The 25,754-nt window shown below is 43.0% G+C and overlaps 1 protein-coding gene and 2 long non-coding RNA genes across 3 annotated transcripts; 1 reads left to right on the plus strand and 2 right to left on the minus strand.

Annotated features, from left to right (window-relative positions):
- Positions 1-5,634: 5,634 nt before the first annotated feature.
- On the minus strand, positions 5,635-13,060 carry LOC136179466 (interferon-induced protein with tetratricopeptide repeats 1-like). Its single transcript, XM_065956296.1, has 3 exons — positions 12,959-13,060; positions 10,157-10,251; positions 5,635-7,497 (listed from the first exon to the last, which is right to left on the minus strand). Exons 1-3 carry the CDS (start codon positions 13,058-13,060, stop codon positions 6,198-6,200), a joined length of 1,497 nt encoding a protein of 498 aa, XP_065812368.1. The 3' UTR covers positions 5,635-6,197.
- Positions 13,061-21,472: 8,412 nt separating this feature from the next.
- Positions 21,473-23,369, plus strand: LOC136179390 (uncharacterized). Its single transcript, XR_010666514.1, has 2 exons — positions 21,473-21,726; positions 22,333-23,369. It is a non-coding gene; the product is annotated as an uncharacterized lncRNA (long non-coding RNA).
- LOC136179389 (uncharacterized) lies at positions 22,732-24,885 on the minus strand. The gene is made up of 2 exons (XR_010666513.1): positions 24,413-24,885; positions 22,732-23,368 (listed from the first exon to the last, which is right to left on the minus strand). It is a non-coding gene; the product is annotated as an uncharacterized lncRNA (long non-coding RNA).
- Positions 24,886-25,754: the final 869 nt, after the last annotated feature.

Raw genomic sequence — 25,754 nt, forward strand, 5'->3', positions numbered from 1 at the left:
TGGTCTGGGGCCCCAAGCAGTTGGGGCACACACACACAGACTCCAAAATAAACAGGCAGGAGAATAATGTATAACTCAAAAGAAGATATAAAATTAAAAACAAGTGTTTTGGGGAAAGTCTTATGCTGTCAATATCAACCTGTTACACTGACAGAGTATGAGGTTTTTATTTTTCAACATCGGTTTTCCTTTTATTCCAGGATTCAGCCCAAAACTTCAATTCACAATCAATGATGAGCCGGAGCCCGGAGTGGGGCGGAGTCAGTACAGGAATGCAGCATATAGACAATGTGTGTTATGGAGAATCAACAGGAGAGATACAACAAGTCACAATATACATGGGTAACACTTTACAATAAGGTACATACATTTTGCATACTTACTGGGAGACGAATGGGAAACTAACCACTAGATATAATCCAGAGTGCATATGTGAAAAGGGCTCTAGGTAACCATTAGTTAACAGGTAGATTTGTGTGGTTTATCCAGCTTTCATTATCCGTTAAATAATAATTCACTACTCTACAACATGTGATGAAGAAGTACTCAATATCTACCCAGTACTGAGTGGTTTTCTAATGGTTACTTGAAACTTTAATCACGTTATTTTTGCATTTCAGCATGAGCATACAAAATAAAAGTTTGGGTTTGGTGCTACATTACACAAATTTCCTACCAACATAACTTGAACTGCTCTTCTGCTGTTGCTCGTTTTGAGCAACAAGTGGTTCATCCATGCCATGATTGATGGTTAGTCTTTCACTGTGCCAAGACACACATGATCAGAACATGTGCTGCTGTGAAATGTTCTTCCTGACACAGTAAGTGAATAAAAGGCTCAGACAGTAGGTGGCCTTCCTGTTAATTGCTCACGCTCCTCCTGCGTGTTGATGACGTAAGCATCTCAAGCTTTTTGCTTCTGCCTTTTCCTTTTCAGTCGCTACATAACACATGACTGTTGACTCTGTTTGAACTGTCTGTATTGTTTAAAAATGATTGTAGATGTATAATGGCTGAATAAAATACTCATACATACATGATCAGTTTGCCAGCGTGCGTGTGTTCGGAGAGGAGAGCGGCAGATTATAAATTCACCGTACTCTGCAACATGATGATGAATCAGTTTATGGACGCCATCTTGTAATACTCTTAGTTTACCCGCAGATGGCGCCTGTGCTACTTGTAAAGCCAGGCAGTAAAGTGTATGTGAAGTTGTTAATCTGTCTAAAGAGCTAATTTCTTCCAGTTATGTTTGTTGAACTCAAATATTTCTGCCAAATTACTTACTCTAATAATTAAAAGGATTATATTATATTATGTTGCACTGACCCCTATCGTCATGAAGTGCTTTGAAAGGTTAGTCATTGAAAAGTTAGCCAGTCTGCATACCAAGGTAACAGATCCACCGAGGATGCCATCTGTTCTGCTCTTCACCCAGCCCTCACCCACCTGGACACCAAAAACTTATACGTCAGAATGCTGTTCATAGACTTCAGTTCAGCATTCAACACCATCATCCCTCAGCAGCTGATCAGCAAACTGGACCAGCTGGGGCTCAGCACTTCCCTGTGCGACTGGCTGCTGGACTTCCTCAGCGAGAGGCCTCAGACAGTGCGGGTCGGCGGCAACACATCAAAAACCACCGTCATGAGCACTGGGGCCCCCCAGGGTTGTGTGCTCAGCCCCCTGCTCTTCACGCTGCTGACCCACGACTGCGCTCCATCCTTCAGCAGAAACCACATTGTGAAGTTCGCCGTTGACACAACAGTGGTTGGTCTCATCTTCAACAACAATGAGACACACTACTGGATGGAGGTCAGCCAACTGGCCACGTGGTGCAGAGACAACAACCTCTTCCTGAACGTCAACAAGACCAAGGAGGTTGTTGTCGACTTCCGGAGAGTCCCCACTCCTAAACCCCCACTGACCATCGACGGTGCTGCTGTGGAGAGAGTGAGCAGCACCAAGTTCCTGGGGGTTCACATCAGTGAGGATCTCTCCTGGACAACCAACACCACATAACTGGCCAAGAAGTCCCAGCAGCGCCTCTACTTCCTCCGCAAGCTGAAGAGAGCACGAGCCCCCCCATCCATCATGTGCTCCTTCTACAGAGGCACCATCGAGAGCATCCTGACCAGCTGCATCACTGTGTGGCTTGGGAGCTGCACTGCTGCCAACCGCAAGACCCTGCAGCGCACAGTGAAGGCTGTTGAACGGATTATCGGTGTCCCACTCCCCTCTCTTCTGGACCTCTACGGTACCCGCCTCACCCACAAAGCAACCAGCATTGTGCGTGACCCCACCCACCCCTCACACAGCCTCTTCAGCCTCCTGCCATCGGGGAGACGGTACCGCAGCCTGCGGGCCGGCTCCACCAGACTGAGAAACAGCTTCTTCCACCAAGCTGTCAGGAAGCTTAACTCTCTCCCTTCTCTTCCTTCTCTCCCCTCTGCCCCCACGAACACTGGACGTTGAAACCCCCTCCCGTTTGCCACCAAGAACTCTGGACTAATAACTCTGAAGCTAACTATTCAAAAGTACACTCAGTTTACTGCACATTGCACATATTGCACAAGTTTACTTTTTCTTTCAATTTTCTTTTCTTTTATTTATTTTATTTACCATTTTGTACCTTTTGCACAATTTAGAATGTATTACTGTAAATATTATTTATCTTAAGATTACCTCATTTTATTTTATCTATTTTACCTTATTTTGGTTGTATTGTACCGCGGGACGGAGACAAACAAAGTTTCGATTCCACTGTATGTCTGGCATATTTTGAAATTGACAATAAAGTTGACTTTGACTTTGAATTTGATGTTAGAAATTAGTGTTTGTTTTCTATGTAATCTTTGTGCTGGATGTGAACATTGTTATTCATGTCATGTTTGTGATCCTGTATAAACCAGCTCTCTCAGAATGCTCCGTTTTGGTGTGTGTGTCTCTTTAAATGTAATGATAAAATCGTTTAGTGTGATAGGCTTTAGCAGAATTAGGACGCTTATGATCTGACGAGGCTTACATTTCTAGCTCCGTCCTCCCGATAGTTTAGAACTGAAGAAGGTGAAACCACTGAAACAAACAACTTCAAGACAATTTCTTGGTGTGCACACTGTTCATTTATTGGTATAAAGCTTAAACACAGCTTGAGCAAACAGGAGCATCTTAATATATAATTTTCAGGTCACACAGCAAATACATTTTCACATGAACAATGAGGACTTTAAATATCCAAAGCGAAGCACATTCTTATAAAATCCATTAATTCTAAAAACTGAAAATACAGCATTGAAAAAACACAACAGAAGCAAAATACATGATAATCACAACTCACACATTTCTTCATTAAGTATTCACCATGACAACTGTGTATTTACAAAGGACGTCACACCTACCAGGAGCTAGGGTGTAAGAATTAAAGGTCACATATCCTCCTCCTCTTCAACCAGTTTAAATAATTCTCAGAGCTCCTCAAAACATGTGTGTGAAGTTTCTTGTTCTAAATCCACTCTGATCCTATATTTGATCATGCCTATAAACCCCTCTATTTCAGCCCTGCTCAGAACAGGCTGTTTCTGTGTCTGTACCTTTAAATATGTAAATGAGCTGTGTCTGACCACGCCCCCTCTCTGGAAGGGCTTGGGTGTACTCCTAGAATAAAGATTATAGGCTCTTTATTGTTGACTCTTTGGGGAAGCGGTCTTTCTCGCTCCATGTCCTATTGTTTACAGTGAGAAGGCAGACTCAGAGGGCAGAACAAACACCTAGCTGTGGGAGTGTCACCCACCTGGGGGAGGAGTTACTGCCCTTTGTGATGTCATGAAGGGAACTCCGTCCTGAATTAGCAGTGTTTACCCTACCATTATATTACGGCCCCTCCCGCCCCCCCTGAAGGTCAAGTAAAAAAATATATATATATATATATATATTATTTTTTTAAGATTTATTTTTGGGCTTTTTGGGCCTTTATTGTAGGGATAGGATAGTGGATAGAGTTGGAAATCAGGGAAAGAAGTCATTTAAGGATACCTTTCCGACAGAAAAGGACAGCTGTCATTAAAAGTAACACATGAACACCAAGATTCCTTCAAGTGTTTGTGTCGTTGTGTCGCCGTGTCGGCATTTCTGCTTGTCCTCACCCCCCAACGCTGTAAACCTAGGGGAAACACTGATTAGTAAGTCGTTCCCAATTCTCTCTCTTTCTATCCCCTGTTTCTAACTCTATCCACTGTCCTATCTCTAAATAAATGCATAAAAGCCCAAAAATACTAATAATTAAGAAAATGATTGTAACTGGTGGCACCTGAGACGCTGCTATTCTCCATGAGGGTATAAAGGGGGGGTAGGAACAGAGAGGCAGTGTTTTTGTTCCCACCCGGAAGGAGAGGGACGGTGTACACCCTCATCCATGCTGGCTGTTTTGTTTGTTTGCGTCTGGGAAAACTGGTAAGGAAACATGCTTTGTTTTGTTTTGTGTTTCAAGTTTTATAAAGAGAAGGTATTAATACCAGAACTATAATGTTTCCAGTTGTCATTTGGTCAGAACGTTCGGACACATCAGGTGTGACTTCAGGGGCTGATCGCCAAGTGAGTGTCTCTGGTGTGTAGCGGAGCTGGCGATCGGTGAGACAAGTTTTGAATGTGGTTTTAATTTAGTTTTACTTAAATGGTTATAAAGTCGTGTACTTATGCCCTGTCCTCCATTTTTAGCAAAGTTGCCGGGCGTTGTACTTGGCAGGGGGTTGCTGGGAAGGTTTGGGCCCAGCACACCAGGTACGCACAGCGATATGTATTTTTTTGTCTAATAAAGCTATGGCCACTGTGTAATTGATGTTGAGGATATGTTTTTGTATTATGTTTATTTTGGGATTAGGGAAATGTATTAATGTGACCAACTAATGCTTCTATTTTCTTTGTTTCAGGGAGCCTGGCAGATTTCCTCTGCTGCTCTTACTGTGTGGGTTTTGTTTGTTTTCTTCGGTGTTGATTTTTGTTTCGGTATTTTGTTTCTAGTCCGCCTGGCATTATGAGCCAGTATTTGAGGCAACAGATCTATGGGGTTGCCTCAGTAGGCTGACTAGTTTATTTTTTGTTTTTCGTCTTGTTTGTTTTAATTATCACCATTTCCCCAGCACAGCGTCAGGGCGGACCATCAGGGAGGGTCAAGGTAATTTTGGTTGCGAGGGCAGTTGCAGTGATATTGCATGCTTATACATAATGTGATTATAGTTGAAGTTGCAGTGATATTGCATGCTCATACATAATGTGATTATAGTTGAAGTTGCAGTGATATTGCATGCTCATACATAATGTGATTATAGTTGAAGTTGCAGTGATATTGCATGCTTATACATAGTGTGATTATAGTTGAAGTTGCAGTGATATTGCATGCTCATACATAATGTGATTATAGTTGAAGTTGCAGTGATATTGCATGCTCATACATAATGTGATTATAGTTGAAGTTGCAGTGATATTGCATGCTCATACATAGTGTGATTATAGTTGAAGTTGCAGTGATATTGCATGCTTATACATAGTGTGATTATAGTTGAAGTTGCAGTGATATTGCATGCTCATACATAGTGTGATTATAGCTGAAGTTGCAGTGATATTGCATGCTCATACATAGTGTGATTATAGTTGAAGTTGCAGTGATATTGCATGCTTATACATAGTGTGATTAAGTTGCAGTGATATTGTGTGACAAGGAGTCTTTTTACTCCCTTGCTGTAGAAGTGTGACACTGAATTCCTCCTCAGTAAAGCATCAAAATACTCAAAGCCATACTTCCGCCTGTAAGACATTGAAATATGCGCCAATTATCTTATGGTGACTCATGAATTTTATGTTAGTTAATTTAATAAACCTTGGCACCTTTTCTCTTTAAATGTGTTTCTGTGTTTCATTTTTAACTGGTCATTTATTTGACCCCTGTGAGGGGACCTTCCAAAGTCTGAGTACCCCCGCAGGTCGGCTGTTACAATAATAAAAATAAACCTTCCTTTAATTTAATTCAAATAGTTTTGAATGACAAGAAATTAGTTTTTAGTTAGTTTTTATCCTTATTTTTTGGACGCCCTGGCAGAATTGGCCCCCTCCTGTTTTTCATTCTTCTCCAGGATTCTTTTAAATTAGTTGTTGTTTTCTTTTGCTTGGACAAAATTGTTCCCCCTAAATTTGCCTCCCTATCTTTACTGCCTTGGCTCTTGCAGGTTTCCGAAAAACTCCTCAATTTCTCTGCACATTATGCGTCTTTGTTTATTCCTCTCCAAGATTCTGATGCTGTTCTCACGGAAGGAAGATTTTTCTGGTATTGCTGCTGCCTTCATGTGATACTGTATCGACCTGTGGGAGTCATTTTGATGAAAGAATAAATGATGTGCATATTTGTTGTAAAGCATCTGTTTGTCTGAAGGTTCTGCAGGTTCATTTTCGAGCAGTTTCTGAAATATCTGCTCAGCTTTGGCCTTGCTGTGACGTGACATTGCATAGATAATTGCGAGGTCAATTTCCTTTTTGAGTGGAGTGTGAGGGTAAAGAGAGAGCAGCTCCTCGTGGAGAGCGATTGCTCTGTCCATCATGCTTTGTTCTGGATCAGGGTAATCTCTCCTTTTATAAACGATCCTCCATCTGTAGCAGAACGCAACTAATCTCTTCAGATAATGCACATCTGGATGTTCTTTCAGAACTTCCTCTGCCAAATCAACGGCCTCATCAACTGATATGTATTTTATGTAAAGGTTTAGTAAGGCCCACATGCCACTGCTACTGCAGCACAGAGTGCTCACATTTCCAGCCAACTCACGGACTTCATCTCGAATGTTTTCTCCTTCATCAGCACGTTGGTCAAGGTAGAGTGCAGCGAGGTACAAGTTCTCTGGATCCCGTTCCTTGGCTTGTCTCATTTTCTCCAAGAGGTCAGGGTCCAGCATTGGGTCACTGAAGTTTTGGGCGTTCTTTAACCATATGACATAGCTGGTGTTCCAATCCACCATGTCCGCCTGCATCCTGGCAGCTTTCTCGTAGTAATCAACAACCAGAATCATGTCCTCTCCGAAGAACATCAGGGTCCAGGCCTTTTCAGCGCAGATCTCTGGATGGAGGTCGTCCTGGGATGGAGATGGGTATTTTTCCATCAGGGCATCAACCTTTGACAGGTAAGCCTGACTCTCCTCTAGATCTCCCAGGTGGTGGTGCAGCCAGGCCAGGTTCCCGTAGTTCACCACTAACCAAGGACCCTCATCTGCGTCTCTCAGCTTGTTGAGGGTCTCTGCAGCCTTCTGGAACAAACTGTTAGCCTCTTCATTTAACCCCAGTTTATACTGAATGAACCCCCACAGGTTGTAAATGTGGCCCAGCCATCTATTTCCCTTCTCTGTGCTGAAGTCCTCCATTTTGTCTTTCAGAAGTAAAAGTTTCGGCCTGCTGCGGTCCAGGTCCCAGGTGAAGTGGCACTGCAGGGACTCCAGTGTGGTTTGACTCTGAGCAGCACTGATGGAGAATAAAAAACAAACATTTAAACACATCAGCAGCTATTTTTGATTCTTGTGTTCTTGTTTGTTATGTCTTGTCTCGCAATTTCTCCTCTACTCTTCTAAACCTGAGTTGTCAATCACTTTTATTACCCTATTATATAGTCAGATAATTAAGTAAACTTCTCAGATAAATAAAAAACCGACTAAATTATTTGGTGGACATCACTGCATGGGCTCAGGAACACCTCCAGGAGACATAGTCTGTGAACACAGCTCATCTCTGGATTCACAACGTTAGCTGAAACTCTACCATACAGAGAGCAAGCTGTATATAAACCAGATCCAGAAACATTGCTGGATTTCCTTGGGCCTGAGGTCGTTTAAAATGGACTAAGTCGAAGTGGAACACTGTCCTGAGTTCTGACAATTCACAATTTGAAATCTTTTTAGAAAAAATGGACGCTGCATCCTCCGGGGCTAAAGAGGAGAGGGACCATCTGGCTTGTTATCAGCGCTCAGATAAAAAAAACAGCACCTGTGATGGTATAGGGGTGCATGGGTAAACTGCACATCTGTCAAGGCTCCATGAATGCTGAACCATACATAAAGGTTTTGGAGCAACATATGCTGCCAAATAGAAAACCTCTTTTCTGGGAAGGCCTTGTTTATTGCAGCAGCATAATGTCAAACCACATTCTGCACAGTGACAACAGAATGGCTCACAAGTCAAAAACCTCATTTCCACCTAGCGGTCCGGTCAGTGGTCTGCACCTCCAAGGATATTTAAACATGGCACGTTTTCTGTTTGTCCTTTATTACTGCTGTCAGACGGAAAGTGGCGGTTCTTTTAACCAATCAACGGACTGCGATTTGTCTCGCTCCAACCTTTAGGGTTGGATTGGTACACTTTGCTCCTAATGTGGATCTAATGTGTTTGGATTAAATCTTTTATTGGATTTAAACCGTTGGGACTCAGTTTGATGAATTATTATGATCAGGAGAGTTCAGTAAACCTTTAAACGGTTAAAAGACGTTGTTTGTTTGTCGGTGGTCTGACAGATGGGTAGATTGTGACTGCTGTGGTGGTCTGACCTGCACACACTGGGCCGTCTGAGTAACAGGGTCAAATATGCTGGTGGATGACCGTTTATGTTTTTATAATTACTCAAAAGTAACTGGCAATTGTCTGTTTTGTCTTATTTTTTAGTCTGCAGCCCCTTCTTCCTGTGTTTTCTTCTTCTTTGGTTAGTATTATGTATCCGTTTTTCCGCCTCCCCTCTGCCCCTTTGTACGATTCCCTGTGGGAGAGGTGGGTGTCCATTGTTTTGCCTAAGTTAGAGAAACAATTAGATAAATCATCATAGAATAAATTGTTATTCCAACGATCAGAGGGAATTAGAAAAATCTATAGCTAACCTTGATGTTTTACTGTCGACTTCCCAAACACCTGACTTGTACAAAGAAAGGCTAGGACTCCATACAGAGCTTGACCTTCTTCTCACTACAGAAGCTGAATGTCTCCTCCTCCGCTCTCGTGGGTCTATGTACGAACATGCTGACAAGGCGGGTCGCCTTCTGGCCCACCAACTAAAGGCCAGATTGGCTTCCAACCAGATCACCCAGACACGTTTTCTGACCTGCTTGCTCCACTCCTACTTGAAATGTTTAACCAATCATGCCACCTTGCCACCCACACTCATGCAAGCTTCTATATCTCTCATTCACAAGAAAGACAAGGACACAGCAAGCTGTGCATCCTATCGCCCAATTTCACTCCTTTCTGTTGACGTTAAAATTCTAGCTAAGGTCCTAGCCCGTCGCCTGGAGTCTATTATGCCCACAGTAATCTCAGAAGATCAGACAGGATTCATAAAGGGAGGCACTCTTTTTCTAATGTCAGAAGGCTTCTCGGTATCATTCACACCCTGTCCTCTTCTACGGAACCTGAAGCTGTAATATCTCTCGAAGCAGAGAAGGCCTTTAACAGGGTGGAGTGGGCTTATCTCTTTTTCACTGCAATAGTTCGGTTTTAGTGCCAGCTTCATCTCCTGGATTAAGCTACTCTGCTCCTCCCCCTACGCATCTGTGTGTACAAACACACAGCGTTCAGAACCATTTCCTCTTTTTCGCAGCACTAGGCAAGGCTGTCCGCTCTCCTCACTGTTGTTCGCATTGAGCCGTTATCAGTTGCTTTAAAGTTGGTCTGAGGGTTCAAAGGGATCAAAAGGGGGGGGGGGGGGGGGGGGGAGATATAATTATAAGGAATATATCCTTTATTAAATCTATAAACAACATTATTTCTTCTTTTATTTGCGAGAACAGGTAAAACTTTACTCCAGAGGAGCAGGTCAGTGGGAGGGCTTGGGCTACCCAATTTTATCAGCTACTATTTGACAGCCAATGTTCACAAAATTATACTTTGGTTTATCTCACCCCAGTGCAGCTGGTGCTGATTAGAGGCTGACTCCTGCTCTCCTTCCCTCCCTAAAGCAACGCCCATCTGTAATAATCATCTTTTTATACCAGCTAGGATTGGAATGGCCTGCGCTGTCTGGGTGACTTATACGTTAATGATGTTTTTGCCAGTTTCGAACAATTACGTTCTGCATTCAATTTAAATAGCTCCGACCTTTTTCGGTATTTTCAGCTCCGTAATTTTGCTAGGACCCACTCACCGGCATTCCCTCAAGTCCCAAACCCCAGTGGCATTGATCTGGCACTCAAGGCAAGAGTCTTGCCCAAAAGTCAGGTTTCCTACCTTTATGACCTCCTGTTCACAACGAACGAGTCCGCGGTAAATAAGATCAAGGAAGTTTGGGAAATCGAACTACAAATCAACCTTTCTAAGGATTTCTGGAAAAAGGCTCTTGGGGCTGTTAATTCATCTTCTAGCTGCGCTAGGCTGTCTCTCATCCAGTTTAAAGTGCTCCACAGACTTCATTACAGCAAATATAAACTCTCCAGAATATTTCCAGATACAATCGATGAAACTTGTGGTAGATGCTCCCAGGCTCCTTGCAACCTGACTCACATGTTTTGGTCCTGTTCTAAATTAGTTAATTATTGGCAATCCTTCCTTAAACCCATCTCCGACATTTTAGGTCTAAACATCAATCCATCCCTGCATATAGCTATTTTCGGGAGGTCTCCTGACGACCTTGTCACCTCGACCACTCAGGACAATGTTATTGCTTTTGCCTCTTTGATTGCCCGCAGGAAGATCCTTCTCTCATGGAAATCTTCACAACCCCCCTCCTTCAAAGCATGGCTGCAGGTTTACGCAGAGGCCTCAGAGGGTAAACAGGATATGGGCATGGTGCAATCTGAACAGCGATATTTCAGCAACTGTCACAGTTTTATTTTAACACATCAGCAAAATCCATTTTCCATTACACAATCCACCTCTTCACTGCAGCCCCTGACACCATCAGCCACAGTATTCTACAATTCTAAAATTCTACAATTCACTTAACAGACGCTTTTATCCAAAGCGACGTACATCAGAGAGTAAGTACAACATAAGCAAGGATCTAGAAAAAAGGGAACAATGTCAGTAAGAGCAAACGATCAGCTTTGAGTCTGATTGGACACACAGGGGCTGACAGGAAGTGACCAGAGGCAAAGCACAACATTGACGGCAGTTCTTGGGAGCTCTAATCAGTATAGAAACCATCTTATAAGTCATCGTTATCAAACAAAAACAATCGTCACAACCGTCATCATCAATGATATCGAAACCATCATCATTAAGTTAGTAGGTATTCATGAAAGAGCTGGGTCTTTAGCTTTTTCTTAAAGGTGCAGAGGGACTCTGCAGATCAAATGGAGTTTGGAAGTTCATTCCACCACCGGGGGGCGACAGAGGAGAAGAGTCTAGTCAGAGACTTAGGACCCTGTTGTGAAGGTTGGATCAGACGCCTTTTATTGGCAGAGTGTAGTGGGGGGGAGGGAGTGTAGACCTGGATGAGAGAGTTAAAGTAAGGAGGAGCCGTTTTTGTCGCTGTTTTGTAAGCGAGCAGCGAGCGAGTTTTAAATTTGATGCGAGCAGTAACTGGGAGCCAGTGTAAGGAGATGAACAGCGGAGTGACATGTGCTCTTTTGGGAAGGTTGAAGACCAGTCGTGCTGCTGCATTTTGTATCATTTGCAGAGGTTTGATAGTGCATGTAGGAAGACCTGCCAGTAGAGAGTTGCAATAATCGATGCGTGATATCACAAGAGCCTGTACCAGGAGCTGTGTAGCGTGTTCTGACAGGTAAGGTCTGATCTTCCTGATGTTGTACAGGGCAAATCGACATGACCGGGCAATCGAAGCTACATGAACCTTAAAAGTTAGCTGGTCATCGATCATGAAACCCAGGTTCCGGGCAGACTTTGTGGGCATGAGTTTGGTTGTTCCAAGCTGGATATTGATCTGTGGTTGCATAGAGGGACTGGCTGGGATGATAAGGAGCTCAGTCTCTGAAAGATTGAGTTGAAGGTGCTGTTCATTCATCCATTGAAGGGTCCAAACTTTGAAAAAAAAACATATGCAAAGTTTTTGCAAACAAGCGGACTGTTGTTTAACCATTTAATGACCTGAGCTAAATGAACCATGTTACAGGCTCTGAGAAAAAAACTAATAAAGTAGAACGAAGAAATCAAAATATTTGATTCCCTTTTATGAAAGGGTTACTTTTGATTCTGATCTACAAAGCCTTACTATTTTTTCAACTATATTTAAAAAAAAAAACCTGTGGCCCGCGAGCGTTTCTAACACGACAATTTTGGCCCGCAAGAAAAAAAGTTTGGACACCCCTGCTCTATTGGATCGCCCAGAGAGGTAGGACACGAACCAGCAGAGGGCAGATCCTGAGATGCCAAGTTCAGAGAGCGTGGATAGGAGGATTTGATGGTTGACTGTGTCAAAGGCAGCAGACAGGTCTAGCAGTAATAGAACTGAGGACTGATGATTCTGTTACTGACAGTAGTGCAGTTTCAGTAGAGTGGCCCCGCTTAAAGCGTGACTGATTTGGGTCAAAAAGATCGTTTCTGGACAGGAACTCAGAGACTTGCTTAAAGACTGTGCGCTCAAGTATTTTTGACAGAAAGGGCAGAAGAGAAAGCGGTCTGTAGTTTTCAACCTGGGCTGGGTTTAGTGTTGGTTTTTTGAGCAGAGGGGTGAACCGACCTTGCTTGAATGCGGTGCTTCTATCCAGCATAGAACACTCACTCAAATTCACTGGCACTGCTCTTTCCTGGTTAAAATCCTACCTCACCGACAGACAACAGTTTATCAAAATCCATCTTTAACTTGTTTTTATTAATATTAGCTTAATGTGATACACGTGATACCCTTCTGTTTCTAAAAATGATCATCCAAAGTCCTTAATAAACTCCAATACATCCAGAACTGTGCTGCACCCCGTCTCACCCACACCCGATCCAGTGAACCCCTCACCCCTGTCCTACATATCTCCACTGGTTCCCTGTCTCGTACCGTATCCGATTCAAAATCCTGCTCCTTACACATAAAGCCCTTAACCACCAGGTCCCCTCCTATCTCACAGTTCACCCTCACACTCCTGCACGCAGCCTCCATTCTTTAAAAGCCAACCTCCTGTCTCCCCCACTTAGAACCAAGCGACGAACCCGGGGGGACAGAGCCTTCTCCATAGCTGCCCCCTCCCTCTGGAAACTCACTCCCTACACACATTCAACACTGCACTGACCCTTCTACATTCAAATCACTAATCAAAACTCACCTCTCCAAATAAGCTTTTAATCTATGATTGTGATGTGTGTTCTGTATATCTGTCGCTGCACCTTTATGTTGTTTTATTTAGGATTTGTGTGTAATGTTGTAATGTCTGTTAGTCTGTCCTTACTGTTCTGATCCTTCTGTCTTTTTAACAAATGTACAGTGTCTTGAAATTGAAACTTATAAATAAAATGTATTTTTATTATTTTACCCCAGACAAACAAAAAGTCACAAAAGCAACAAAGTGAGAAAAGTAAACTTATGAACACTAAAATAATGAAGCTAAAGGGAAGAAAAAGACTAAAAGGAAAGGGTTTGGAATTAATAAATTAGAAACATGTAAACATTCGTATGCAAGTCAGATACTCACCTCATCTTTCTACTGTTTCTTCCTCTCAGTCGTTTTCTGAAGATGACTTAGTCGAGCAGATGTTTCCTCTTGATGTTGCTCTCTGGTTACAGTCGCTCCAGGTTCAGCTTTCTAGTGTGGAAGACGTGATGTGCAGCAGCAGCTTTAAATGTCCGTGATAGAGGCGTGACACTTTCCTTATCAGCAGGATGTTATGTGACTTTCATTTCTTCATTTCTTAAGAATTAAAAGTTAAAGCCTCAATATGTTGCAGGGCTCTCAAGTGTGACTGTGTGTGTGTGTGTGTGTGTGTGTGTGTGTGTGTGTGTGTGCGATGTGTGTGTTTGTGTGATTATGGTTAATGTTGTTTATTGTAGGTGTTAGATCAGAAACGCCAGTGCTGCCTGCTGCAATAGCTGCACCTCCTGAGGTGTGATGTCTCCAGCCTCAAGGAGCCTGTTGAGGGTAGCTCTGGTGGTGAAGCCAACATTCAGCTTTTCTCCTATCAGAGAGAGAAAAGAAAGAGATAAAGCACATTAAGTAAAAGTAGTTCAAACAATATCTATGGGTTTTACCCATAGACTACATGTACATTTTATGCCCTTTCCATCACATCAGAGATCTCACTCAACTCATAACAACAATCTTCACAAAAAAAGTGTATTTTTGGACAATGAGCATACAGGTTTATCTCCTTATGAGACTTGAAAGCATTACCTGGCAGTTGGTTTAGTGTCATTGTAGAGGATGTCATGGACTTGTCGGCCCTGTAGCGCTATCGGCTTCATGAACCTTGCACACAGTTTCAAGATGAACTTCGTCATCTGCAAAATTGTAGTTCATAAAAGATTTCCATGTATTACTCGAAAAAGGACATATCCGCCAATGAAAAAATAGGCAGACATACTGGGCAGCAGGACAGGAGGATAGGAGATAGACTTCTGTCAGGGGGTTGGAAAATGCATCCACCAGGCTTAACCATCGCACTGAAATGTGCAGCAGCATTTCCATGTACTCGCTCCCATGGAAGTCACAAAATTCTGTAAAATATATATAACATCAATAGCAAACAAATAAAAAATGTTGCAATGCATTTTGTTTTATAACACTAGAGCTGGTTGAATCACAAACCTGCCAGGTAACCTTTACGGTTGGTGCTGCCCTTGAACCAGTACCCAACATCCACAGTCAGATCCTCTGGATCAAATCCGGATATCTGCAAAACATGAAATCAAAGATTTATTACAACACTATACAGCAAACATTTTTACTTGGCATTGGACTTAACAGATTGGTAATATTAAGTGTAAATGTTTGAACTTACTTCCAAAAACCTCTGCCCTGCATGTTTGGCAGTGTTGTGAATAATATGGCAGGGGCATCCATGTATGTAAATACTGCCATTTTCCCTCAGCAGTTGAGTTTAGAGCCGTTTCTTTGGTTCGATGTCCCTTGCCTTCTACATGCCTGCCTACGTCCCTCATGCCTTGATGGGCACAGGAGTTCTCTTGCCTGCAGATAGAGCACCAGTAGTAGGAGCTGGTAGTTCCGATTGTGAAGAATGGCCATTGGGTTGACCATTCAAGGAACACCTATAGGTGGTCGCTCCACATACTCCTCTCTTTTTCCCTTTTTCCAGTGGCTTCTCCACTGTCTACTCTATGGTGTCCTCCACCATCTCTTTCACTGACTCTTCCCCTACTGACACCCTAGCTGTCTCCTCCACTGCCTCCTCCTTCATTTCTTCCACTGCCTCCTCCACAGTCTCCTCCACTGCCTCATCTACTGCCTCCACTATTGCCTTCTCCACAGTCTCCTCCTCTGACCTGGCTGCCTTTTTAGGGAGCTGACCCTTCAGAGCGAAGCATGAAAGAATGCTCATTTGCCTCTTCCCTGACATCTTTGAAACAGACAAAGTTATTATTAATACTATGCATGGCCAGGATATAAAATATAATGAAATATTATGATTAAAAGTGGCCGACTGACTAAAATTGACTTTGCATTTGACATTTCATTTTCTGTATCTGCACAAAAATGGTCCAGCCTATTTCAAAATATGACTAGGCCAGGGCCCGTATTCACAAAGAATCTTTAGGCACATGAGTGACTTACAAAAACATCCAAATTGCAAGGGAATAATTGTGCTTCTGTTTCAATAGCCCACGTCAGCAACAACAATTAGATAGCCTATATGTGAAAAGGCATAGCCTATTCGATAATTAAATGAAAATACTTTCATGCAAAGTGTCAGCGTACGAATGCATGTAGAAGTGTCCCTAGAGAGTTATCGTAGCTGCTGTAAAGCAGTTGTTGTTGTTGTTATCCTGTTTGCGGTACATAGGTTTGTGTGTAATAAAGTGGAAGCCGTAGATAAAGAAGCTCTCCGCCTATGTGCCGTTTATTGTTTTCTCATTAAGTGTATCCGGTCCGACGAACCCAGAAAGCTCTGTTACATTGGTGGCAGCGGTGGTTCTTTCTGTCGGTTACCGGTTAATCTTTGTTTTGCCGTGCCGTCTACGTTCACGCTGCCGTTCATTAGCTTAGCTTCCTCAGTATAGCTAGCCCGCTAACCTGTTGAGCAGCGTAACGTTACTAAGTAACGGACATGTGGTGCGGTTATGACGACCCTTTGAAACCCGGCACGGGGAGAATTACCGGCAGTTCGCCCGGCAGAGAAGTTTGTGTTGACCTGCCTACTCCTTTTGCCGGCGATGGAAACCAGAGTTTCCTTGGCTGGGTGAGACAGTTGGAGGTGGCGGTCAGAGCGGCCCTGGGCTGCGGCAGCGACTATAATGATGAGCTGGTGGCCATCCTCCCCACCCGACTGTGCAAATCGGCGTTTCTGCTGTGGGACAGCCTTCCTGAAGCAGTTAAGTCGGACTATGCTGCTGTTAAAGAGAGATTGGGGATAGCTTTTGGGCAGAGACAGTATATGGACCGCTTCAGAGCTAACTTATCTGCTCGAGCATGAGCTCCCGGGGAGACCTTGGACTTGTATGCAGCTGATGTGAGCCGGCTCGTCGCGGAGGCGTTCCCGGATTATGGGGCCGTTGCACGGAGAGAGGAGAAGTTTCGTCGCTTCCTTGCTGGCCTGGATCCGGTGCTGAAAGCCAAGTGTCTTGAGCAGGGTGCTACGGATTTGGAGGAAGCTTTGACCATTGCGAAGCGTTGGGAAAATGCCAGAGAGAATGTGTGAGTACCTATCTGGTCACCCAGCTACCTGTAGGAACTTCAACTGTGCAGTCTGTGTCAGTGACGGATAATCTGCAGCGAGCTGTAAATAAATTGACAGATGAGATGTGCTTCATGAGGATGGAAATGAAAGAGATTTGTGATGAAAATCAAAGACTGAGAGCTGGGAAAAATGATAGACGAGAGCAATTGTTCCGCTCACCTTCAAGGGGACGCTGCAGCTGCACCTGTGGTGAGTGGGGATGCCAGTCAAACTTTAGACCGCCCCACTTCTTATGTAAGGGGGGTGGTTGAAGGAACTGAAGTGGCTGTGCTGGTGGACTCTGGGGCCACTGTGTCATTGATCAGTGAGAGCATTCGCATGTCTGTCCCTGCCCTGCGGAGCACGCCCCTGAGGAAGAATTACATTGACTCTCGTGCAGTAAATGAACAAATGCTGGATACGCTTGTACCTGGCTGCTGTAATGTGTCCCGAGCTGATGTGGTGACCATTCCCCGCTTGAGCGAAGCCTTGGTGCCAGGCAACGTCCGTTACCCCACGGGGGCCAGCGTTCCCACTGCAGGCCTTGACGGCTATTTGGAGCCCAACATTCCTGAGATGACTGGACTGGTGGTAGCTCACACAGTGACCAGGGTGAAAGATGGTGTGACTGTGGCTCGTGTCCTCAAGCCCACTGGTAGAGCTTTTGAGCTTAAACAGGGTCTTCACTTGGGTGAATTCTACCCAGTTCAGGAGACTGATGTGACACCACTTGTTCCCCCCTGTAATTGAGTGATGTTGATGACAGCCTCGACGCCCTCTCCGCCTCTGGCCGTGGCTTGTACCAATGGAGGGCCATGCCGATGGGTCCGACTAATTCACCAGCCACCTTCCAGCGCATGATGGAGCTGATCCTCAGAGGTCTGCCATGGCACATCTGCATAGTGTATCTGGATGATATATTGATATACAGTCGCACATTCAGGGACCACCTCGCCAACCTGGAGGAGGTCTTGACCAGGATAAAGTCTGCGGGCCTGAAGCTAAATCCTGGCAAGTGCCACTTTGCCAGGGATCACGTGGTGTTCCTGGGCCATGTGGTCTCCAGACAGGGCCTCCAACCTGATCCCTGGAACACCGAAAAGGTGAACTCCTGACCAACTCCCCGCTCTCCTTCTAAGGTTAGAGCTTTTGTGGGTCTCTGTTCATATTACAGGCGATTTGTGAAGAATTTGTCACAATTTGCAGCCCCACTTAACCGCTTTGCTGGGAAAAATTTGCCTTTTGAATGGACTGCTGAGTGTGAGACGGCTTTCACATATCTTAAACGGGTGCTCACATCTTCTCCAGTGGTCACATTGCCCAGCTTTGCACTCCCGTTCAAAGTCTATACGGATGCATCTAAGGACTCTGTTGGGGCGGTGTTGGCACAGGATGTGGACGGCTTGGAAAGGGTGATTGTCTATGCCAGCCAGGCTCTCACGCATGCACAGAAGCGCTGGTCCACCTTTGAAGCTGTGGGAGCTGTGGGCCGTGGTGTGGGCTGTGCATGAGTTTAGACATTATGTGGGACTGTCTGCCTTTACAATTGTGACTGATCATCGCCCATTGCTGAGGCTCAGGCACATGGCCATTGATAATAACCCCACAGGACGGAGGGGTCGCTGGGTGCTGGAGTTGGACCCTTTCAACTGGACCATTATGCACAAGGACGGCCCTAGCAATAAAAATGCTCGACGCTCTTTCCCGCAGGCCCGTTTCCTTGGCTCTGTTGGGGCGACAACAGACCGTGGTATGCATGGTTGGGAGGCGCGTGTCCCTGCTGATGTGCTTGTGCCTGGTGTTGTTTCAGACTCTCGGGGGGCTGGATCTCTGCCATGGTATGTGTCATCCATGGTGGATGGACTGAAGGCTGCTTTCTCAGTCGCCAGGCTCAATGCTGCAGAGGCTCATGAGAGAAAAAAACTGTATTATGACGCTGATGTTTGCCACCGTGCCTATGAGGCGGGAGAGATGGTGTGGTTGAATAATCCCACTGAGAGCTTCACGAAGCTGGCACCACATTGGAAGGGCCCATACCGGGTCATGGAGGCGTTGGCGTCTGGAGGTGAGGCTGCACTGACTTACCGCATCAGCAACCCTCTGGACTCTCTGGAGAGGACTCAGGTGGTTCACCATGACAGGCTGAAACGTTATACTTTACCAGTGCCTACAGGGACTGTTCCCCTTCTACCCTTAAAGTATCTCCTCTTTTGGGGGTTTCGCCACTCCCGTTGTCGCCGCAAATGGTTGAGCAACAATTGGCTGGGGGTGTGGACATCAGTCTGTATGGGGAGTTTTCAGGGCCTGAACGCAGGGGGCGTGTCCTGCGACCACCTTCACGTCTTCAGGATTTTGTGAGGTTCTGAGTTTGATGCTTGGTGTTTGTTTCCCTCTTTTTCATGTATTTTTGCTGTTCAAGTACATTTGGGTGACAACTGTGATACAGAGGGGTTTTTTTCATGCTCAGGTTAAATTCTGCTAGGGGACTGTTTTGAGAGGTTTCCTGTTGTCTCATGGGTGCCTGTGCCAATGTTTTATGTGAAACGGGGACGTTTCAAGTTGAGGGGGGGACGTATGTCACAGATTGTGACAGATTGTTGTGTTTGTTATATGTACTGTATATCTCACTCGCTTTTAGAGTGAGGTGTCCCGCGAGAGTTACTGTAGCTGCCATAAAGCAGTTGTTATTGTTGTTATCCTGTTACACTGGTACACAGGTGTGTGTGTAATAAAGTGGAAGCCGTGGATAAAGAAGCTCCCCGCCTATGTGCCGTTTATTGTTTTCTTATTAAGTGTATCCGGTCCAACGAACCCAGAAAGGTCGGTTACAGAGGTAAGAGAAAAGCTTTGTGAATACGGCTCCTGATCTAGGACTAAAAAACAGGTGTCAGAATAGCTGCTGAAATTAGCAAGAATTCAACTGGCTGTCTAGTTCACACACTCTGGTCAAACTGTAAGCTAATATTACTGATTACCAGCTGACTGGACACAATATTCCCCAACATACAGAAATCAAATGATGAGATGACTTACTGTATTAATACCATATGGTTCTCTTCTCCATAGACTGTAAATATAACGGTCCTCTCCCACGTCGATCAGTCTGTACTTCAGCGAGCGTCAGAATCAAAGTGCGAGCGTCTTCTTTGTAACCAGAATGTGGCGTTGTTGTAGCGGGAATATCTAAATCTTACCCGGATACAGCAATGCTATTTATTGATTGGTTGTTGGGGTAGCTATATATATATTCTTTTTTTGATTAACTGGTGCGTGGCAAGCTCCTTCTGATCTCTATGGGAAACCCACTTGATTCATATCTGTTTCACTGTTAAAAAAATAGCGGCGCAATTTTGTGGGCGTTATCCTGGTAATTTATGCATGAGAAATACAAGGTGTGGCGTGTGAGCGTGTGAACAGGTTGAAATGTGTGTCTCTCACTCCCAATGCGTGAGATTTAGAGCATTGAATGTTGTCAGTTTTGATGCGCTTTGGCGCCATCAGGAGGTCTCTGAGTGCAACTGCAGTGTCATAAAAACGGTCACGCCTCCCCCTCTGACACCACATGCATTTGTTGACAAACAAAGGGTGAGGAAGCCGGCAGAGACGCTGTGAGAAGATGAGGAACCACGCAGACTCAAAAGGTACAGTAATATTACCAGATTTTGATGGAGCCTGAGTGTCTGCAGCCCGTTGTCTAGTTTGTTTATTCAACTGTTACCATGACAACTATAGGTCGTGGATAAATGGCTACATAGATCGGTTTGTAAAGTTACAAACAATTTGGAGACAAAAGTAAAGCTGCTAAACGTGAGACAATGATGACGTCACCGGTAATGATGCAGCTCGGAGTGACTATGGGGTTTCCTATTGCGCGAGACGCTAGCTTAACATTCAGTACATTAGCCGTTAACATTCACGACTAATGAATAACTTTATGAATATTATTCAAAACTCAGCAGAACTGATACAGGATGAGTCGAATATGATCAGTAACTGAAAACCACAGTTTGATTTCATCTAAACAACTAAAAAAATACTTTAAAATGTGTTTATCGACGGAGCGTGAATCATCATTAACCTTCCTCCGACCAAGCTGTCAATGGCTCTGACCACATTCCTCCATCATCACTCACACTGTGGTAATTCTAGAGTCTCTTGGGGATTATTCCTCTTCATTTTACTTTGTTGACTTTCAGAAACAAATTTTGGTTTTCAAAGCAATAATGTTTGTGACACTTAGCAGGGCAACAACAGTGAGTGCTGTCAGATGGGGCCCCCTTAGGGAGGTTTCCTACTGTCATTTTGGGGCACTGCTTTGGTTTACATTAGTGAGCCCTGAGGGGCCCCTACTGGTCTGGGGCCCCAAGCAGTTGGGGCACACACACACAGACTCCAAAATAAACAGGCAGGAGAATAATGTATAACTCAAAAGAAGATATACAACGAAAAACAAGTGTTTTGGGGAAAGTCTTATGCTGTCAATATCAACCTGTTGCACTGACAGAGTATGAGGTTTTTGTTTTTCAACATCGGTTTTCCTTTTATTCCAGGATTCAGCCCAAAACTTCAATTCACCATCAATGATGAGCCGGAGCCCGGAGTGGGACGGAGTCAGTACAGGAATGCAGCATATAGACAATGTGTGTTATGGAAAATCAACAGGAGAGATACAACAAGTCACAATCATAGACTGTAAATATTACTGGACGAACCCTGACCCGTCTGTGACATAGGCAGAAAATGAGTCCAATCGACGGCCGCATCCATATTGGATTTGCAGTCTCAACCTAACTTCGGATCAACCTAACGACAGCAGTAAGGACCGGCGGGACTTAACTCCGCCCATTCAGCTCGACGTTAGCAGTCCACTTGACAGCATAGCTAACAGCTAGGCTGCTATCATCCCCTATTCCTGCTCGTCCTGAGAAAACTCTACAAACAGTAAGTTAACATTTAACTTTTCTACAACACAGTTAAAACGAATTATATTCAACACAAATATTTAATTAAAGTCTTAAAACTACACTTTTTTAAATATACAATTATGTTTATGAGTTATTTGTTAGAGAAGTTAGACTTTGTCAGTGTTAACAGAGAAATACATTAACAAAGTTTTATCCATAAACTGTAAATAAATATGAGACATCCAGAAGAAATCAATATTACAAAGCATACAGTTCATGTTACTGTTCTGACAAAAAGAGGAATGTCTGAGTCTTATATTTACTGATGTCAACAGCGATGAGGTGAACATGACAATTGAAAAATAATTATTTAGTATTTATTATAAGACATTTGTTTTCTATTGAACCCTGTGAAGTCATGGAGTCTGTGGACAGTGTCAGCTTCACACCAAAAACTTTAAGTATTCGAAAAAATAGTGTTTAAGACTGGCATCTATTATGATGAGCTGCAGCTACCTTGTTCAATATTATTCCTGCAGATGTTGCTCATAACAAAAAAACAGCCTGAGCTGTCACATGTAGTTAACTGTACATTTTGTGTTGTCTGAGGCATTAATTGAACACCTTTGTATTTCTCTTATAGACACAGTGTGGATTATTGGTGACTTGTCCGTCGAGGTGCCCAGAGAGCTGCAGAGACAGAGGAAGAAACCTGAGCCTCAACAACATCTGCATTTGTTGGTTCTTCTGGGGTGGACTTCAGTTGCTTCTCTTCAACAGCTCGCTGTGAGGGAGGTCTCCCCCGGATGGCCTGAGTGATGTCACCCACAGGCTGAGAGCTGAGGCATGTTTTAAGCCTTTTGACAAACCGTTACACCGCGCCCACCTGTCAAGCTGGTCAGCTACACGCCTTATTGTGAATAACTCTTATCCTTCATCAAAACATTCACCCCCCCCCCCCTGTACAGTGTGTGTCCATCGAGACATGAGCTAATCACACCTATTTGTTTGTTTTGTACCAAGCTGTAAACATGTTCATCTCTGCTGTAAAAACAGACTTTTTTTAATGTTGTTTTTCAGATTAAATAAATATTTCTATATAAATGCACTCTTTTATGTCTACTTATGAGTATACATTTCAGATTAATGCTCAACTCAATAGCTTAGGGAAGGAAGTCTACTTTTACACAACTTCTTACTCTTTTGATAAATACTAATGCAGTTCATTTCTGAAAGTGGGATGGAACAGAGTCATTGCAAAAATTTGCCCTTAAACACAGCCCCATTCTTAAATCAAGATACGTGGAGAGTAAATAAGATCAATAACTTGTGAATAAAAACACAGTTAAAAATGATTTAGAAATGTAGTCTTCCCAGATCAATATCACATAATATCAACTTCTCCCATCTAAACTGGACAAAGGGTTTTAAAATGGGAAGAAAATAGTTTGATTGCAAGTTGTTTGGAGGAGATCTAGTTTTATTTGAACAGCATGAATACAGTCTTCCAAGGTGCAAACCCTCCTCTTCCTCCTGAAGCCTGTGGAGCTCCTTCATGTACTGCTGTCTTATCTGCTGGCCATCTTCTCTCAGCAAAACTTTGACTGTTGAAAAGTCATTCAGAAGAAGCTCGAGCATGTGACATGGATCCAGGAGAACATGGACTTTTAGTGCGAGGTCTTCAGGATGACAAAGAAAGAGAGAAAATATCAGTTATTCATTAAATCATTTTGTTTGTTCTCATCTATTTTTCTGTATTCATCTGTGTGTAAGAACACATTTATAAATTCAACAGTGTACTACCCAGACAACAAAGGTCCAGTATTCAGGTAATCAACATCTATTCAAAGTTAAGAAGATAAACATTATTGTAATCATCATCTCTCACTCACACAATGATATTCCACATTAAATTGTCTCAGATTTTGTGAGGAAAAATTAAGCAATTTATTGTGGATAGTACTGTGTACTCTTAACATGAAACAAATATTACCTGAATTATTTAAATCAGTAACAGGTCCCAACTCTCTGTGCTTTAGTACAGAACATACAGTAACTCATTTATTATTAACATGAGCTCAGTACATGGCTGTACTCTTCAAACTATTTCTTATACTTTATATCTATGTGCTTTAAATCTTATTTTCATTCCATGTTATTTATATTTTATATTTCTACAGCTATATTCTGTGTATGAGTTCATTGAAAATTAATATGGTTATTAATATAGTTCTTAATGGTTACAGATGCTCTTACAAAGTGAAGTTTTTTAAAGTTGTTAACAGTTTGCTCAAATCTTAAGACAGCACATTAGGTTCAGTTCAGTTTATGTTACTGACGGATAATTACTACACAAAGTTTGTTTTTTAATGTCCACATTTACGTGGAGTATAACATTCATCATAACATCAGATAACCACCGAGGTGAACCTTTAGCTTCTAACATCACACAAACTCATTATTTTCAACAACAACATCTTAACAACAAACATTTCTAAACCATTGACCGTAAATAATGTAAATAATGTAAATAATATAAATAATGTAAATAATGTAAATAATATAAATAATGTAAATAATGTAAATAATGTAAATAATATAAATAATGTAAATAATGAGCTACACAGTTAGCCGACTGGTTTACAAGCTAACGCTAAACAAGCTAGGTCCGTAAATATAAACACATGAGTAAGCAGTAAATATAACACTACTATATCACTTACCGAAGAAAACTGAAGCATCAACTTGTTGGATGGTCTGTTAACCGCACAGCAAGCCGTGTATGTTGTCAGATATGTGTTAAAAAACTCTCCAAACGAAGTAAGAAAGAGGAGAAATCAGACGGATCAAGCTGTTAGCCTCCTGACCTGCTGACCTGACAGACAGATGCAGCGCGCAGAGCTGTCAATCAAATCTGACACAACCAAATATGGGCATAGTCGTTTTCCTTAATAGAATAAAATCCGATGAGTTATAAAAAAATTCACCCCCCCCCACAGTGTGAGGAGAAGGGGCCGTCAACTTCTCAGATATATCTCGTTTTTTGAACCAGGCTGTAAACATGTTGATTCCTGTGGTAAAAACGGGCTTTTTTGGCTGTGGGCTTATGGCACTTCCGGCGTTTCTGCAGCCAGCCTCAAGCGGAACCTCGAGGAACTGCAGTTTTTTGTACTTCCGCATAGGCTTCATTTTTCGAGACCGGAGGTTGCCCCTTGGTCACAATATACATGGGTAACACTTTACAATAAGGTACATACATTTTGCATACTTACTGGAAGACGAATGGGAAACTAACCACTAGATATAATCCAGAGTGCATATGTGAAATGTTCTTATTCTTCCTGACACAGTAAGTGTATAAAAGGCTCAGACAGTAGGTGGCCTTCCTGTTAATTGCTCACGCTCCTCCTGCGTGTTGATGATGTAGGCATCTCAAGCTTTTTGCTTCTGCCTTTTCCTTTTCAGTCGCTACATAACACATGACTGTTGACTCTGTTTGAACTGTCTGTATTGTTTAAAAATGATTGTAGATGTATAATGGCTGAACAAAATACTCATACATACAGGATCAGTTTGCCAGCGTGCGTGTGTTCGGAGAGGAGAGCGGCAGATTATAAATTCATCGCACTCTGCAACATGATGAATCAGTTTATGGACGCCATCTTATAGTACTCTTAGTTCACCAGCAGATGCCGCCTGTGCTAGTTGTAAACCCAGGCAGTAAAGTGTATGTGAAGTTGTTAATCTGTCTAAAGAGCTAATTTCTTTCAATTATGTTTATTGAACTCGAATATTTCTGCTAAATAACTTACTCTAATAATTGTCAGATGCTTATGATCTGACGAGGCTTAAATTTCTAGCTCCGTCCTCCCGATAGTTTAGAACTGAAGAAGATGAAACCACTGAAACAAACAACTTCAAGACGATTTCTTGGTGTGCACACTGTTCATTTATTGGTATGAAGCTTAAACACAGCTTGAGCAAACAGGAGCATCTTAATATATAATTTTCAGGTCACACAGCAAATACATTTTCACATGAACAATGAGGACTTTAAATATCCAA

The sequence above is a fragment of the Labrus bergylta genome, chromosome 6 (genome assembly GCF_963930695.1).
Source record: "Labrus bergylta chromosome 6, fLabBer1.1, whole genome shotgun sequence".
In the NCBI taxonomy this organism is placed as follows: Eukaryota; Metazoa; Chordata; class Actinopteri; order Labriformes; family Labridae; genus Labrus; species Labrus bergylta.